At 47.7% G+C, this 14,318-nt stretch overlaps 1 protein-coding gene across 1 annotated transcript in view; it reads right to left on the bottom strand.

Annotated features, from left to right (window-relative positions):
• Positions 1–14,318, bottom strand: part of LOC144155133 (glutamate carboxypeptidase 2-like) — a 94,547-nt gene that overhangs the window by 20,390 nt on the left and 59,839 nt on the right. The window contains exons 13-14 of the mRNA XM_077686395.1: positions 4,864–4,945; positions 3,374–3,632 (exon numbers count right to left, since the gene is read on the bottom strand). Coding sequence (XP_077542521.1) covers positions 3,374–3,632; positions 4,864–4,945 — 341 coding nt within the window. The remainder of the gene's footprint in view (positions 1–3,373; positions 3,633–4,863; positions 4,946–14,318) is intronic.

The following is a 14,318-nucleotide window of genomic DNA, read 5'->3' as shown; positions in this document are numbered from 1 at the left end:
CAAGCGCAGGCCTTCGATTGATTATAGTAGGTGCCATGTCCCTAGTTGCTTCTTATGAACAGAACACTGAGATGCATGCTGGGCAAAGTTAAGCGGTATAATGTACGTAACGTTGAGTGAACGCGGAGCAAGCGGCGCATGCATGACCAACGAGAACAGCGGTACAGAAACCGCACACTGCCCAGAGGGCTTCACGGATGGTGATGATGATGCTTAGCGGCTTCCCCTTTGTAACCGGGTGGCGTTGCAGAGCGGCCTTAGTCGTAACGCCACTGTACAATCACCTAGCCAAAAAATACCAAAAAATACAAAAAATAAAATAAAAAGAACATAAGAAAATACAAAATACCTTTATGAAATTTTTGTGCTAGTCTGACTTCTTTGTTCGCATGTCTTGCCAGATTGTTCTCTGCTATAAACACTCTCACCTTTTACTAACCTCTATTGCTGCCCAATTCACTTTTCCGTTAACCTTAAAGGAGCTCCTGACACGAAAATTTTATGTTCCACTTTTATTGCTTTTATCGATGCTTAATGGTCTGGCGAACCCGAAACAGCACTTTAAATACTTCAGCGCGCGATAATTACATTGAATGACCTGAAAAGGCGCATACACGGAGCAAGATATAAAGGGCGCATATGACAGAATCCCGGCATGACACTGAGCCGCCGCCGGAGCTGAACGGCTGAGCTGCCTGAAGGTGCTAGGCCTATACCATTGCGGCGGAAATTCGTTGACCGCTTTTAATAAAAGTCCTGATGGCGACTTCTATTGCGATTCCGGGCTATATTATCGCTTCCTTTCCCGTGTGTGGAACTTTATTTTTGCCAACAGTGCCTTTCTGGGCAGCGGTTATGCCTGTAGCTCTGGCTACGTGCACCCGCTTGTGAATGCGCCGGCGCCCGCTCGCCGCTCGCGGGGTTGCGCGCGTGAAGTGGCGTCACGAGTTTCTGACCAGAGTTGTCACGTCACTTCTTTTGTCTGTCACGGGCTGATGTCACGCTGATGTCCATTTGCTGAGTGCCGCTCCGCGTGCTGCTCCGTCGGCGCGATAAGTGAGATCCAAGTGAAGTATGTTCTTCGCGTCGCAGGCCGTTCATATTTCAGCCAGGGTATTCTGTTGAGTAAAGGAAGCGAACTGTGCAATAATATTAACGCCGAAAATTGGTGTCAGTACTCCTTTAAAGCCAAGGGCTTCCGGACAGCTACACCCAGCGCCGCCTTCGGCAGATACGTGCAACACTGGGTCAGTCACCGCGCGCTAGCACGTTCATGACTGGGGCGCGCTCCTTTCTCGCAGCACCCTGTGAATCGTATTAGTAGCCCCTTTTATGAGTAAAATGAATTGCACTATTCCGGATTAATTCTGCCACAACTTTCTCATGATCTACGTGTTTTGGTTTATGGTTTTCGAGTCCCATAAAAAGATGTTTCGTCTTCAAATGCGATATCAGACGTTGCGCGATGTTTCCGCGCGTTAGCCGATCCGTGCATGTGAGGACGCTTGTCGAAATGCGTTGTTGACTGCAGAGATACTGACTGAACAACATGGGCGGCATGTCGTGTCTGATTTGAGTGGTACTTGGCATATTCAACAGCATAAAATTCACACTTGTTTCTGTGTACGAAAAGCGGTGACGTCAATGAATGGAACGCCCGACGTCTGGGGAGCTGAAAATCCAATGCTGATTTTGAATTAATGACTTCGATTACAATAATTGGAGTGTTACAAGGGTGTGTATCGGGCACACCGTGTCATCATCTCATCTTCATCTCTCTTTGTTCGCTTCTGCCGGAGCGCCGCGCACGGCCGACATCAGCCTCTGCAGCCTTACGGATAGAGAAAAATACACAACTTTGTGTCTACGTTGGCCCCTCCACCAATAAACTTTACAGGTTTCTTGGTGCAACCCAGCACGCCAGCTGTATAAAAACACGCCGCGAAAAAATACCGCGAGAAGGCTATCAAAGAACTTTCATTTGGATGAGGAGGTCGGGGGGGGGGGGGGATGGGGGAGGGGAGGGCAGGATACCCCATAAGCATATTAGAATTATTTTAGAATATTCATATTTGGCGACACATCTCGCTCTACACTAACGGCTCTGGCGTGAGAACTCTATTAGAAAGTAATTGTATCGCTTTTATTATCTTCAATTTGCAGCAAAGCTTTAATCTGAACAAAAATAGTTGGAACGCGAACATTGGTTCTGCATTTTGCATATTTCCAACTTTTATTGAAGCCGATGTTATCTGTATTTTTCTTACCCGTTCAGTTGATTAGAAAACAGTCTTGCATAGTTGTTTTTGTAAAATAAGTCAATGACAGTTACGATATTCAATAGCTGAAGAAGCATTTAGGAACTTCAACGCCTAAAGAGTGCACACCACATGTGGTTGTCTGTATTAAATACGGCGATAGTCACGTAAAATAATACACGTACCATAGAGTGGAACCGCTGGTTGATAAGCTATCCTGTGGTAACTGCGCTTGAGCGTCCTCGTTGTGAACAACTATATTGCGCACTTATGTGCATTTACAACCGGCTAACCAGCCTTATAACCACCTGCTCGTATTTCACAGCAGCACGTAATCCCCTCACTGTTTTAAAAATTCAGTAACCAATGCAGTAACTATGGCGGCGTACCCGCAAAAAACAGAGAAGATTAATCTGCGAGGAAATGCAAAGCTTTCAAAGCAACCTTCACAGTGTGCCGGCCTACGGCTCTGCAGGAAGGCAATACTCCATCGGCGCCGTCTTATTTGGAAGATTCTACCTACTACAACATTTTCTGCCGTCTTTGGATTATTTTGTAGGTATGCGCGGTCATAAAATTATGCTAGACGCCTTTGCGAGGGCACTTTCGAGGGCGTTGAAGGCGGCCGGCGCGGCCCGACCCGACCGACCCAGAGTTGTGCGCGCCGGCCGCGGCTGGCACTGCGGTCGCCCGGCAAACTGGAGTGTCCGGTGCCTATGGGACTAAGTAATTCATGATCTACGCTCTTAAAACGCATCGTGTACCGATACGAAAAGTTTTACAAATTCATGTAATTGTTCCCAACGGCCTAGTTTGCCTCTTTTAGAAATATGTCGCTTAACTGAAATGAAAAATACGCAAGAAACGCATTTTGGGTTCTCTAGTTTTCACTAAATAGCGCTAGCTTTCAAGCAAGCAAAAGTTTATTTTTTTTATTTCAGTACAGAAGTTACATATCTCTAAAACAAGCAAACTAGGCCGTAGTGAGCGTTGATATGCATCTGTAATGCTTTCCGTATTGGTGCATGATGTTTTTAGATACGTGGGTCATGAAGTAGGTCCCACAGGAAGGGTAACAGGGGGGTCCACCTTAAACCCCGACCGCGGGTGCGCACCCAGGTTCAAATGGAAGCTGTCCAAGACGTGCTTGTAGAGCACGTTGAGCTCGTTGAACTCCTGGCTGAGGCGTGCGCCGAGCTCCTTCAGGTCGTACGGCAGCAGCACCGCCTCCGACCACTGCCAGATGAGCGCCAGCAGAAGCTCGCGGCACCTCTTGTGCACCTGGTAGGTGGGGTCGATGAACTTGTCCGTTATCTCCACCGTGTCGTACGACGTGCCCATGGCCGGGAAGTAGATGCCCTCGGTGTCTTGGTTCTGCGAGACCCGACGCATGGAGGGAGAGCTGATAGTGAGCGATTTCGCACTCCACCGTCCTCACTGCACGAAGTTGGCTTCCAACTCGGGTGTGCTCTAAGGCTGGAGCCTGGGCATCTTCGACTACGAAGCACCGTTGCGATGTCCAGGTGATCAATGGACGGTCAAAAACATCTCCAATCATGCCTATGATACCATAAAGACTAACATGTTGGCTGATTCTGCAGGGACGCGAACACTTTTTTAGCTCCCGAGTTTTCGTCGTCTCGCCCACCTTGTTTGCTTTCTTACAGTGGGAAGACGTAGTAGAGGAGGTAGAAGAATATGCCACGTAATCCTTTGGAATATAATAGCAGAGGCAGTTTAATGCGAAAAAAAACCCCTCGGAATTACGGTACCTTCTCCGGCCAATAATAGAAACAAGTTTAGAAAATACCATCCGGTGAAACGAAAAATGAGTTCATTATGAATGCGGGTATATTGTGCAGTACGTTGAGGTACCGGACAAGACCTAGAGCAGGGATCACAGGGTGCTGACGGGCACAATTAGGCTGCATTTTGGAACTTCAAACTTGCAAAACAGTAAGCGACAAGGGGCCATATTTTACACGCATGCACGCCTTTGACAGGTAACGACAATCCATTGCGACAATCTGGAAATCGGAATGAGCTGTCCGTTTAGGATTAATTCGAAAGAGAGGCTAGATTCTTTCCGGAAGCGAGGACCCTCACTGAGAAACGCGAAAGTATACGAAAGCGGGAAGCTCATAAAACGGATTTAATTGATAAGGCGTGTAGGTTTGTGAACAGAAATAAAGTTAGCGTCATTTATACCTACAACATCCTAACTATTGGAGAAGCATTAAGGGGAGCAACGAAGGAGTTCGTTGTTGGCAGAGAGAACACCTGCGTACTGAAGGTAGAAAGTGGCAACAACGAACAAAATGGACGAATTAGTAAAATTAATGGACATATTTTATGCACAGTTGGACGCAAATGTTTTTTTTTTTTTTTGAGAGCACTAACTTGATAAGCGGAGTTTGAAATCGACTTAGAGATGGAAAATGCGCCGAAGGAGGTGAACAGGAAAGCTTCTATATACATAGGATGTCCTATACAAGTAGGTCCGAGCTTAAATATCGTTTCAGGGCAGGAAAGTGCCTTATAATCGAACTGCAACATCGCACACTATTAGTTGGAAACAATGCCGAGGCGCACATTGTGGCTTTACCTTAAATGCGACGTCCAAACTCGGAACTCCAGTCAGGTCCACGAATGGCAGGAAGCCCCCCTGTTTCCTCAGCATAGGCAATCTGCAACGGAAAAGGGCGTGAGGTAGTGGGAACGTAACGTGCCCGAGAAAACGGCGGGCGTACTAGTATACATACACAACTAGCGGTGCAGTAAATGTAGCAGGAACCTGGTTTCATGAATTTAGGCCACTTTCTCCGTCATATATGCGTGGTCAGCAGCCCTGAATTGAAAAACTGTCCGCACACCCACTATAAATTTTTACAGCGGAGAAACACCGCTCCCCTTCTTATTAAACTTGCGCCGTCGATCTCCAGACACTGAGCGAGAAAAGAACAGAGCACGACTGCAGGGTGCGTGCTGACGTCACGCAGAGCTGGCAGCAGAAGCGCTGCCCTCGCGCAGCTGCCGGGCACATTGCTCCCGGAGGCGGCCGCTCATCGCCGCCCGACTCTCCATCGCCCGGTGCCCTAGCGTAAGATGGGGTGTGGAGCGAGTGCAGGCCGAGTAGGCGCAGAGGAGGACGCGTGGAATACGGCAATGACATCGACGAAAAGCCTATACAGGAAAACAATGAAAGGAGCGACAGTACGCGGCCAACGCGGTTTGGTGAAGTGCGCAAGCATGACCACTGGGACGGTTAGAACGCAAAGCACGGTTGACACGGTGTGCGAGGGGCGTGCGAGATACGCCTTGTTGCGGGCTTCTGAAGCCGGACAAGGCGAGCACATCGCGCCGAGCCTCACGCTTACTCAACCATCCACCAATGCATCCCCCTTTTTCTCTTCCGCACTCAGGCCTTCCGACGCAGTGCACGCCTGCAAGTGTCATAACTGCTGCACTAATCCAGCGGCGTCTGGTTAGCGTCACTTATATGCGACGTTTAGGCGACCACTGTGCGCTCCTGCGCAGTCACCCGTTGTTTTGATCACATGAGGCGAATAGCAGAGTACTGTGGGGCCTTGAACCGGCACGAGGGGAAGGACGTGGCAAGACTTGGTAGCGCTACTTTTGGTGGCGATCCGCTCCTATATACTAGGCAATTCCGGACGTTCTGCAGAAACCCAGTACAACCGTACTATGGAGGGAACAGTTCGCATACAGCTAATTTTGAACTCGACTGCCACCGCTGCAAGAACACTTTGGAGATTTTAGATTATTCGGGGTCAAATGTTGCGGGAGATTCGTAGAATGGTCTTTTAAAGCAAAAGTTTTATTAGTGGGACCGATGGCGTCCTGTCAAAGAACTAATCAATTTCCCCATAGACCGGTTGGTGGACCGAAAACCTCCGAGAAGATCTCTGAGCACACGGCGCGTGCGTGAAGCCGGGCTTCCATTGTGTCAAAACGGTTACTTGAAAATCGTGAAAAAGGAACGGTTCAGGTAAGACGATGCACGCATCGACCATGAAGAAGGAGTACAATAGTACGCCTTTGTCTCAAACCACATATCGACATACATTTAGATCGTTCGTAGATGCGTTTATTTAGTGCGCGAAAAATCGTTGCATGGGATTGTTGTTTGTTGGCGATTAGCGTCTTTGAAGGTTTGACGATCGACTGGACGCACTTTCAGCGAAGGCGGGGCGCACTTTAAGTGAAGGTTTTGACGCACTTTCGACGCGGTTTTGATGTAAGAAAGCTTTCGCGCTTCTCTTGATTTTCTTTGAGAAGGCATGGTGTTTTTTTTCTAAACGTGTCAACGTTGATGCATGTGCAAGTTGGTTTTTATACTCTTGAATTCACGAGAGGGAGCACGAGACACGCATGCGCTGAATCTCAACAGCAGTTTATTGCTGTGATGTCTGGCATATAAATTGCGAAGATTAGGCAAAAAAGCAAGGAAACGCAAAGAACGAAACGACGAATCTACCATACACTCTTAGGCAAAAAGGACTAAAAGTTCGTCCTTTCGGGGACTAACGGCATCTGCCACAATCATTAGTCCCTTTGGGGACTAACTGCGAGGGGACGAACGGTTAGCCCCCCACCCGGATGGTCCGTTCCGATATCCCCAAGGACGAACTGCGTAGAGTGCAGAAAAAAAAAAAAAAAAAAAAAAAAAAACTCCTGCACCGGCAGCGATCGAACCCCTGACGCCTGGAATTACACATAAGGAACCCGACGCGGTATCCGCTAGACCACGCCGCCGGATGGTAGCCGCGGTAGATAATATTCAAGTGTACAGCCAACGCCGTTGGTACAGCGTGTAGTTCTGTGCCAACGCCGTCTGTGCATAACGCAACAGATCCATTGCAACTGGTGCCCGAATTTCTATCTGTGCAAGCGAACGTGACCGCGTTTTGCGCCTTGCACTTAGCGCTTTGCTAGGTTTAGGGACTATTGCTCAGTTCGATTCGAAGTAGAGCCTCACAACCATAGTTTTTCTCGTAAATAACAATCAACTCATCGTCGCCTGGTTGAGATAGGTAGCTGGGTGATCGGACGACTCATTTGTTTCCGCACAAATGAGCGCAAGCTAAGCGCTTTCTTAGTGTTCGATACATATGTTAAGTGCTATATGTAACGTATGTGAAAGGTGTCGTCTGTGTGAGTGTCAGAATAAGGAAACATGCCATATTTTCCGGCATCGGCGAAAGCGAATTCGGTGTTGCTTAGCCTGAATTCTTCAAATTCGCGTCGCTAGACGTTTGCGACTGGGAAATGCAAGCGGGTTTTACAGCAGTTGCACCATTGTCATAGCTTTGGTGCCCAAGGCAATTATGTACCGAGTGTAAAAGATAACTTCGAGACGCTTACCTGTAGCGAGCATTTTTGTTTTGCAGTTGTCATCAGCAACATGCGTTTTTTCTCGTCTGTTAAACATATACATATTCATTACGCTCAGGAATCTACTTTTGCTATTGTCACTAATTTTTGCGTTACTGTTAAGGCGCTTGAAAGCTTTCATTGGCCGTTATTACCTCGCACGCATCGTATGCAACACAGCGTATCAACATAGCCTCGCAGAGAAGCGTATGGCAATCGCGCTTCGCCGCTCCTTGCCATTACCCGCCGCTCCACTAACCCTAGGCGATTTTCTTATAAGTAACATCAATAGTTTCTCCCGTGGCACCATCTAAAGCACCCAGTGACTGCAATGGCTTGTGTTTTGGAAATATAAAACTGTTCGCAGACACATGCGCAAAAGGGCAACGACGACGCCATTAGGGGATTAACGACGCAGCAAAGAGACGAACTGCATGCGTTTCGTCTTCCCGTTACTCCTTATAGATCGGTGGGGACGAACAGTTAGTCCGCATTTATGCACACGGCACGTACTCTGCCGCAGATACTCCCCTTGAAGATGAACGGTCGTCCGCGAAGACTAACGGCTGTATTTTAGTCCCTATTTTAGTCCTTTTTGCCTAAGAGTGTAACACTTCCGCCATACGCTGTTACGATTCGGCGCGCCGGTACTCTGTGCGCGCGCGCTACAATTTTGGTGTCGCTTTGTGTGCTTGGCGGCAAAGCCCACCTTCCTCAAACAAGCTCCGCACGCAGGAGCTTTTGTGCTGCGCGGAACCCTGCTGGGGATGAATCACGCCCGCGGCAATTGCAAAACTGTTCCACCGGGGTGCGTGTTGAGACTTGAATCTGCGAGCACTCTCCGCTCGCCGAGATGTCCTCTCCCCCCTCTCTAGACTCAACGTGCGCCGGCTATCACGAGACCAGGAAAGAGTGTTCTTGTGAGTCTGTACTTTATTCGAGACGTGTGCAAAGCATTGGGGAGGCGGTGGAGCCGTTGACACTTCTGTGTAGTTCAGCGCTTTCAGTTACCGTTCTGAGACCGCATCGGGATTCCGTAAGGAGCGCTGCTCTGCCCGAGTCATGCTGTAAGCTCGCCCGCAAGGGTGCTGTTCCTGTTTCGTCGCTGCTAATCTCTCAACATGCAGTAAAGCAGTTAAGTTTTGCTCTCGGCTCTTTGTCGTCAACACCAAGGCAGCACTTCTCGTCGTTCGTCCACCACGCTACCACTACATGACGGAGGCGACGGAGTTCGGTACGGGGACGCCTTCGTCAATGCGACAACGCTTACAAACTGTCGGCATAGGTGATGTCTTGGGCCAATAGCGCGACAGAAGGGAAACTTCGACTTTTTTTGTCGTTATCTCTCTCACTCGTTTGTTAGTGCTTATATTTATTCAATATTAAGGTGAAATTTAAGATTGGTCTGCACCCACCGCCTGTGCATTGTATGCCCAGGTGGCCGCTGATGCAATTTTCACGTTTTTTAACTTATAATTAGGCATTTACCAGTTTGTCCCCTGTATTCTCTGCCGCATGATAAAGGGATTCCATAAACGACGTTTGCAACACATGTAACGAACTGTCGTCGGCGTTTCTTCGTACAAGCAGGAGCAAGGGAAGTTTCGCAATTAACCTGTCTACATATCCTTAGAAGCTTATCAGGAGCCTAAAAAACATTAATATTGCACATTTAGCAACCCTTTTAGATTATGCGACACTTCATGCATGTGTGATAGCACTGCAATCTCTTCTCTCCTTGTGCTGTGTTGGTCTTTTTTTTTCTTACTCTATTTTTAGAGCCGCCGCTCCTTGTGCAATTGACGTTAAAATATTTCCGCGGTATCCTGCTTAAATGATACGATTAGGCTGGTAGTTAAATCCAGCGCGGATCATGTGGGCTCATGATTTAACATGCGCATTTGGGAAAGATGCGCAAATTACTCATTTAACAAGTTTCGAGTTAGCCAAGCCGTACGCAAGGAGCGACTTTCCTTGAGATTCATATTTCAAAAAAAAAAAAAAAAAAGTCACGACTAAAAGAAAGGTAAAGTTAGAGAAAACTGACTAATCCTGCTCCGGGTAGTTCATTGTTCGTGACTTTGAGCCGTCATTAAAAATGGTTAGCAGTTGTCGCATAAAAATGTTGAAGCAGATGCAAAAATCTCATACAAAAATACACTATGCATTTGACGGCGACAATCAGAGATGCGCATGTGCACAGGCTTTAACACTTATCTTCCAACACTTTTCCGAAATGGCCATATGTAATAAAATAATAAATTTTATCAGTTAGAAAATTAGTTGTAACTTATTCTCCCGCGTTGTGCCTCCTGGGTGACTGCGCGCCTGTGATGGTTTCTATTCGAATAGAGTCAAAACGGTCGAATAGAGTCAAAAAGCCTGTCTTTGCGGGCTAGGAAAAGCTCTCAGTACAGGTGCGATGCATAAACCAATGCAGGTGCCATTCTTTTACAGATGCGTTACGCCAACCCGAATTGAAAAAGTCGACTTTGCCGTTTGTTGCCTTGATATCTGCTTATCTGGCATATCTGGCATATCTGTTGCCTTGATATGCCAGACGTCACAGCAACAAAGTTCAACCGAGAGCCAGAGCCTGTGTGCCTTCACCCTCCGTCTCGCCTTTGTTGCGTTGTCAATCCGAGATACTTTAAAAGGGGCCGTGAGCACAAAATACGAGTTTGCTTCGTTAAAAAGGCAGCTTTGTCCCGGAAACAATGATACCAATTTTGGCGCAAATTTCGGAGAAATAATCGAGATGTTTGACTCCCGAGTAAGCATTCTCTCTCCGACATCTCTTCGGCCGCCCGCCTGAGCCGCCGCGAAGAAACAGGACTGGGCGATTGTGGTGGTGTGTGGCCTCCAACCGGAAATTAACGCACTGACAACTATGTAGTGCTCGCCCATACTACGTAACCGTAACGCGAAACTTGGAGGCTTTTCTATATTTCTTCCATTTTTTATGGGGTGTGTGTAAAAAAAACGTATTTAGTGGGAGGATTAAAGCCGAGTGGGTTACCAAAGAAAGGCTAGTTCTTTCAGTCGAAACGAGGTTGCATTTTGTCTTCATGGCCCCTTCGTTGGTGGCGCTGCAGACAGCGTGCCCTCACTTCTACTACCGACTATGCCTTGATACTTTGCAGAACGAGTTAATAGCCTTCGAGTTATTACTAATTAGTCGTAGGAGCAATGCTATGTTCGTAAGTGCTGCACACGTTCCAAGGTTGAGGGGATGCAAACTGTGTCATAGAAAAGTCTCGATTTTCAATTACTGCCTGAACATATAAAATTAGAATTCATGGTTTATTGAAGCTCATCTGACCTTCCTTGGTCCGCTAAAGTGGTGTTGCAAGGAACCGAATTGGCAACAGCTAGCGATGAGAGGCCGTACTGTAACTGACGGCGACCTGCAGGGATGTCGATCAATGCGAAACATACCTGCGCACCACTATCTCTGCTTAGCGGGGACTCCCCGAAGGGTCTACGTGTATTTCGTCGCGCACCCGCCCGGCCTTGTCGGTCTTAAATGAAGCGCTCGCCACATTGACGAGACTCCCTCAACGCTTCAGCTGGGGCTGTGCCGCGTTTCGTCCGCCAAGACCGAGACGAAGCAGCGCACGGAGTGGGAAGAAGGACGCGGCTGTCGTCTCGAGCTGCGCACCCATGGAGTGCGGGCCACCTGTGTACTTGAGCGATCAGCTGCGCTGCAGCTGCTGCGACATAGCGTTTGTATGCATTCAGTCGTGCCTGGACAGTACAGCGTTTTGTGCCCTTCGGGAACAATGAGTGACGTCTTGTAAGGGGGGGTGACCAAAATGAAGCTCATAGATTTTTTCGTTTCGCACAAAAGATAGTCCGTTTTCGCATCTCATGTAAAAATACATACACTACGGCGACAATCAGAGATGCGCATGTGGGCAGGCTTTAGCACTTATCTTCCAACAATTTTCCGAATAGGCCATATGTAATAAAATAATACATTTAATCAATTAGAAAAGTAGTTGTAACTTATTCTCCCGCGTTGTGCCTCCTGGGTGACTGCGCGCCTGTGATGGTTTCTATTCGAATAGAGTCAAAACGGTGATTTTGATAACCCTTAAAAACCCTCTTCTGCTCTACAAAAATTCGCAGGCACGAACTGGCGAAGATGATGGCCACCAAGGCCTCCATTTCAAGGCTGACTATCCATTTCCCTTTTCATTATTAACTAGATTGCACAAGTGACAGTTTCTTGCGTATGCATACGGCGAAGCACATTCATTTTAGGCACCCCAAGTGCTTGCTTCATACCAAAGTTCAGGAATGATTTTCCTGACAAATCAGCGTCTGACTCGGACCTGGACTCTAGTCAGAAATTGCTCTTGCATTTCACTGAACAATTACCGGCTTAAGTAGGTTTCTTTTGTATGTGTGTAGCGCGTACAATGCGCCGCGAAACCATTCAAAAAAATTTTGCATGCTGGTTTTCCTTTGTGCTTCTTTTGTCTTCACCTATATGCTTTGTTCAGATTACGCGTGTTGCCGCTGTTAATGAAATCAGCTGCTAATTTTGATTAACCATCCTTTACAGTCTGTAAACCTCTGTGCTGTGAATTGCACTATCTGTCATGATGTCTGATGCGCTTTTATATAGTATTTTTTCTACGTTATCTACGATTATTATAGCACTTTTCATATGCACCTTTGCGCTTCATTGTTGTGTTGCACCAGGGGCGTAGCCAGGAATTTTTTTCGGGGGGGGGGGGGGGGCCGCGGTCGACCAAAAGATGGGATGGGGAAATATGTAGGCAAGGCTTCTTGTGCGTTGTTTTTCAATCAAACCTTGAAATAACCGACTTTAACATGTGATTTGTGTACGCTGAACGCTAGCAGTAAAGCCCACCTTAAGGAGCTTAGATAATGATGATGATGACTTAAATTCCCGTTCGCCGGTCTATGGGTAGGCTACGGGTGATTCGTTCGTCCGTACAGCAGGCGGTTATGCGGGCACGCACTCGTGAGCGGGATCATGAGTGTGCTCGTGAGTGGTGCGCGGTCGCCTAAGATCGTCAGGTGGAAGTGGAGGCCAACACTGGGTGTTTACTATCAAGATTCGCGTGTTTTAGATTTTCTGTTAGGAAAGGGACTAATAAGTTTTCTTATCAGCTATGAAGTACAGTCCAGCACGATTTGAAGGTCATCGCACCAGGATCGAGCGGCCACGCGTGCCACCGTCCTACGGTTTCGTTTCGGAACCATGAAAACCAAGATTTCGCACTCTTCTCTCCCTTGTTGGCTGTTCCATGCTACAACAATGGCCGCACGACTGACTTGCCACCCTTTTGGGTTTCAAGCTTTACATTCGTTGTTATCAAGCACAGGCTTGGTTGCCTTTATCTACGCCGACGATAACGAAACTGGCATGGAAGATTTGCTAAAGCTGGTGTTCTGTCAGCTTCATTTGAAAGAGTAGCTTTCCCGCGATAACCTTCGAATCGCAGTGGACTGTACGTGCGGCACATTAGTACATTATGGCGGCGAAGCTAGCAAACGTGCGTCTTCGTCCTGAAGTAATCGCCTTTTTGTTAATAGTAAACTTACGCTTAGCGGAACACCTTATTGCACTGCTGTTAAATGTTAAGCTTGATGCACGTTTCTTAAATTTCATTCTATTTCTATGCGTTAAATCGAACAGACATGGCTTCAGTTAAATTCCCGTTCAGCAAATACAGAATGCTGATTCTAACCAAGAGGGAGGTCAAGAAAACAATGGAATAGTGTCAAAAAGACAAAGCTCCGCAATAAAGAGAATTGTACAGTTTTGTTGATGTGGAGGAAATACAAGATGGGCACAGCAATGCTTTTCATGCAGCAGAAATGATGGAACTGCAATAGTCAATGAAATGCGATGTTGGTAGAAAAATAAACATATCAAAGATTGACAATTGACTGAACAAAATACAGTGACATGCTCTGTCATGTGATTATACTTTGTACCAGTGTAAAGACAAGGAATGATACGCTAAAGTCCAGACCACATGTATGCCTATATGAGGCTTTTCCTGCTGTTCCGCCATTTCCCGGCCGTGCTGTTCCGCCAGCGAACAGCGGGACTGCCTCGATCGGCTCGCGGCAGGTTCCCGGCACAGCTCGGTGTATCCGGCACGAAATGCAGCCGGTCTGTATATGTTGACATGCACAGCATATGGAGTGGGCACAGGGATCAGACGCTGACGCAGCCCTTATTTTCAGCTTTATACGAGCAAGAATGTCCTTAAAACTGCAGGTTCCGCGCCTGCAGGCGACTTCAGGCGGTTCTTCAGGCTACCTACACCGCACCCCAACCTGGCATGAAACATTTCGGGGGGGGGGGGGGGGGGGGGCACGGGCCCGGTGTGCCCCCCCCCCCCCTGGCTACGCCCCTGTGTTGCACACCAAAAATTGTATTTAGCTCTTCGTTATCCCCCCCCCCTCCCCCTCTCACTCACTGCCCTGCACAAAGACCTGTAAGGTATTTGCAAAAAAAAAAAAAAAAAAAAGGCCAGCATCTTCACTCCGAGGATGATGGCGAGGGCGCGGAGTACGGGGACTCGAAATGACATCCAAGTTGCGCCCCGAGTGACATCCGATTCGCGCCCCGACCGTCATTCGATTTGAGCCGTGAGTTGCACCTTGATTATTCCCTAA

The sequence above is a fragment of the Haemaphysalis longicornis genome, unplaced genomic scaffold (genome assembly GCF_048455015.1).
Source record: "Haemaphysalis longicornis isolate Haplotype H1 unplaced genomic scaffold, Haemaphysalis longicornis Haplotype H1 scaffold_1, whole genome shotgun sequence".
Classification (NCBI taxonomy): Eukaryota; Metazoa; Arthropoda; class Arachnida; order Ixodida; family Ixodidae; genus Haemaphysalis; species Haemaphysalis longicornis.
The sequence above is the reverse complement of the archived record's forward strand: the minus strand, read 5'-3'. Positions and strand labels throughout refer to the sequence as shown.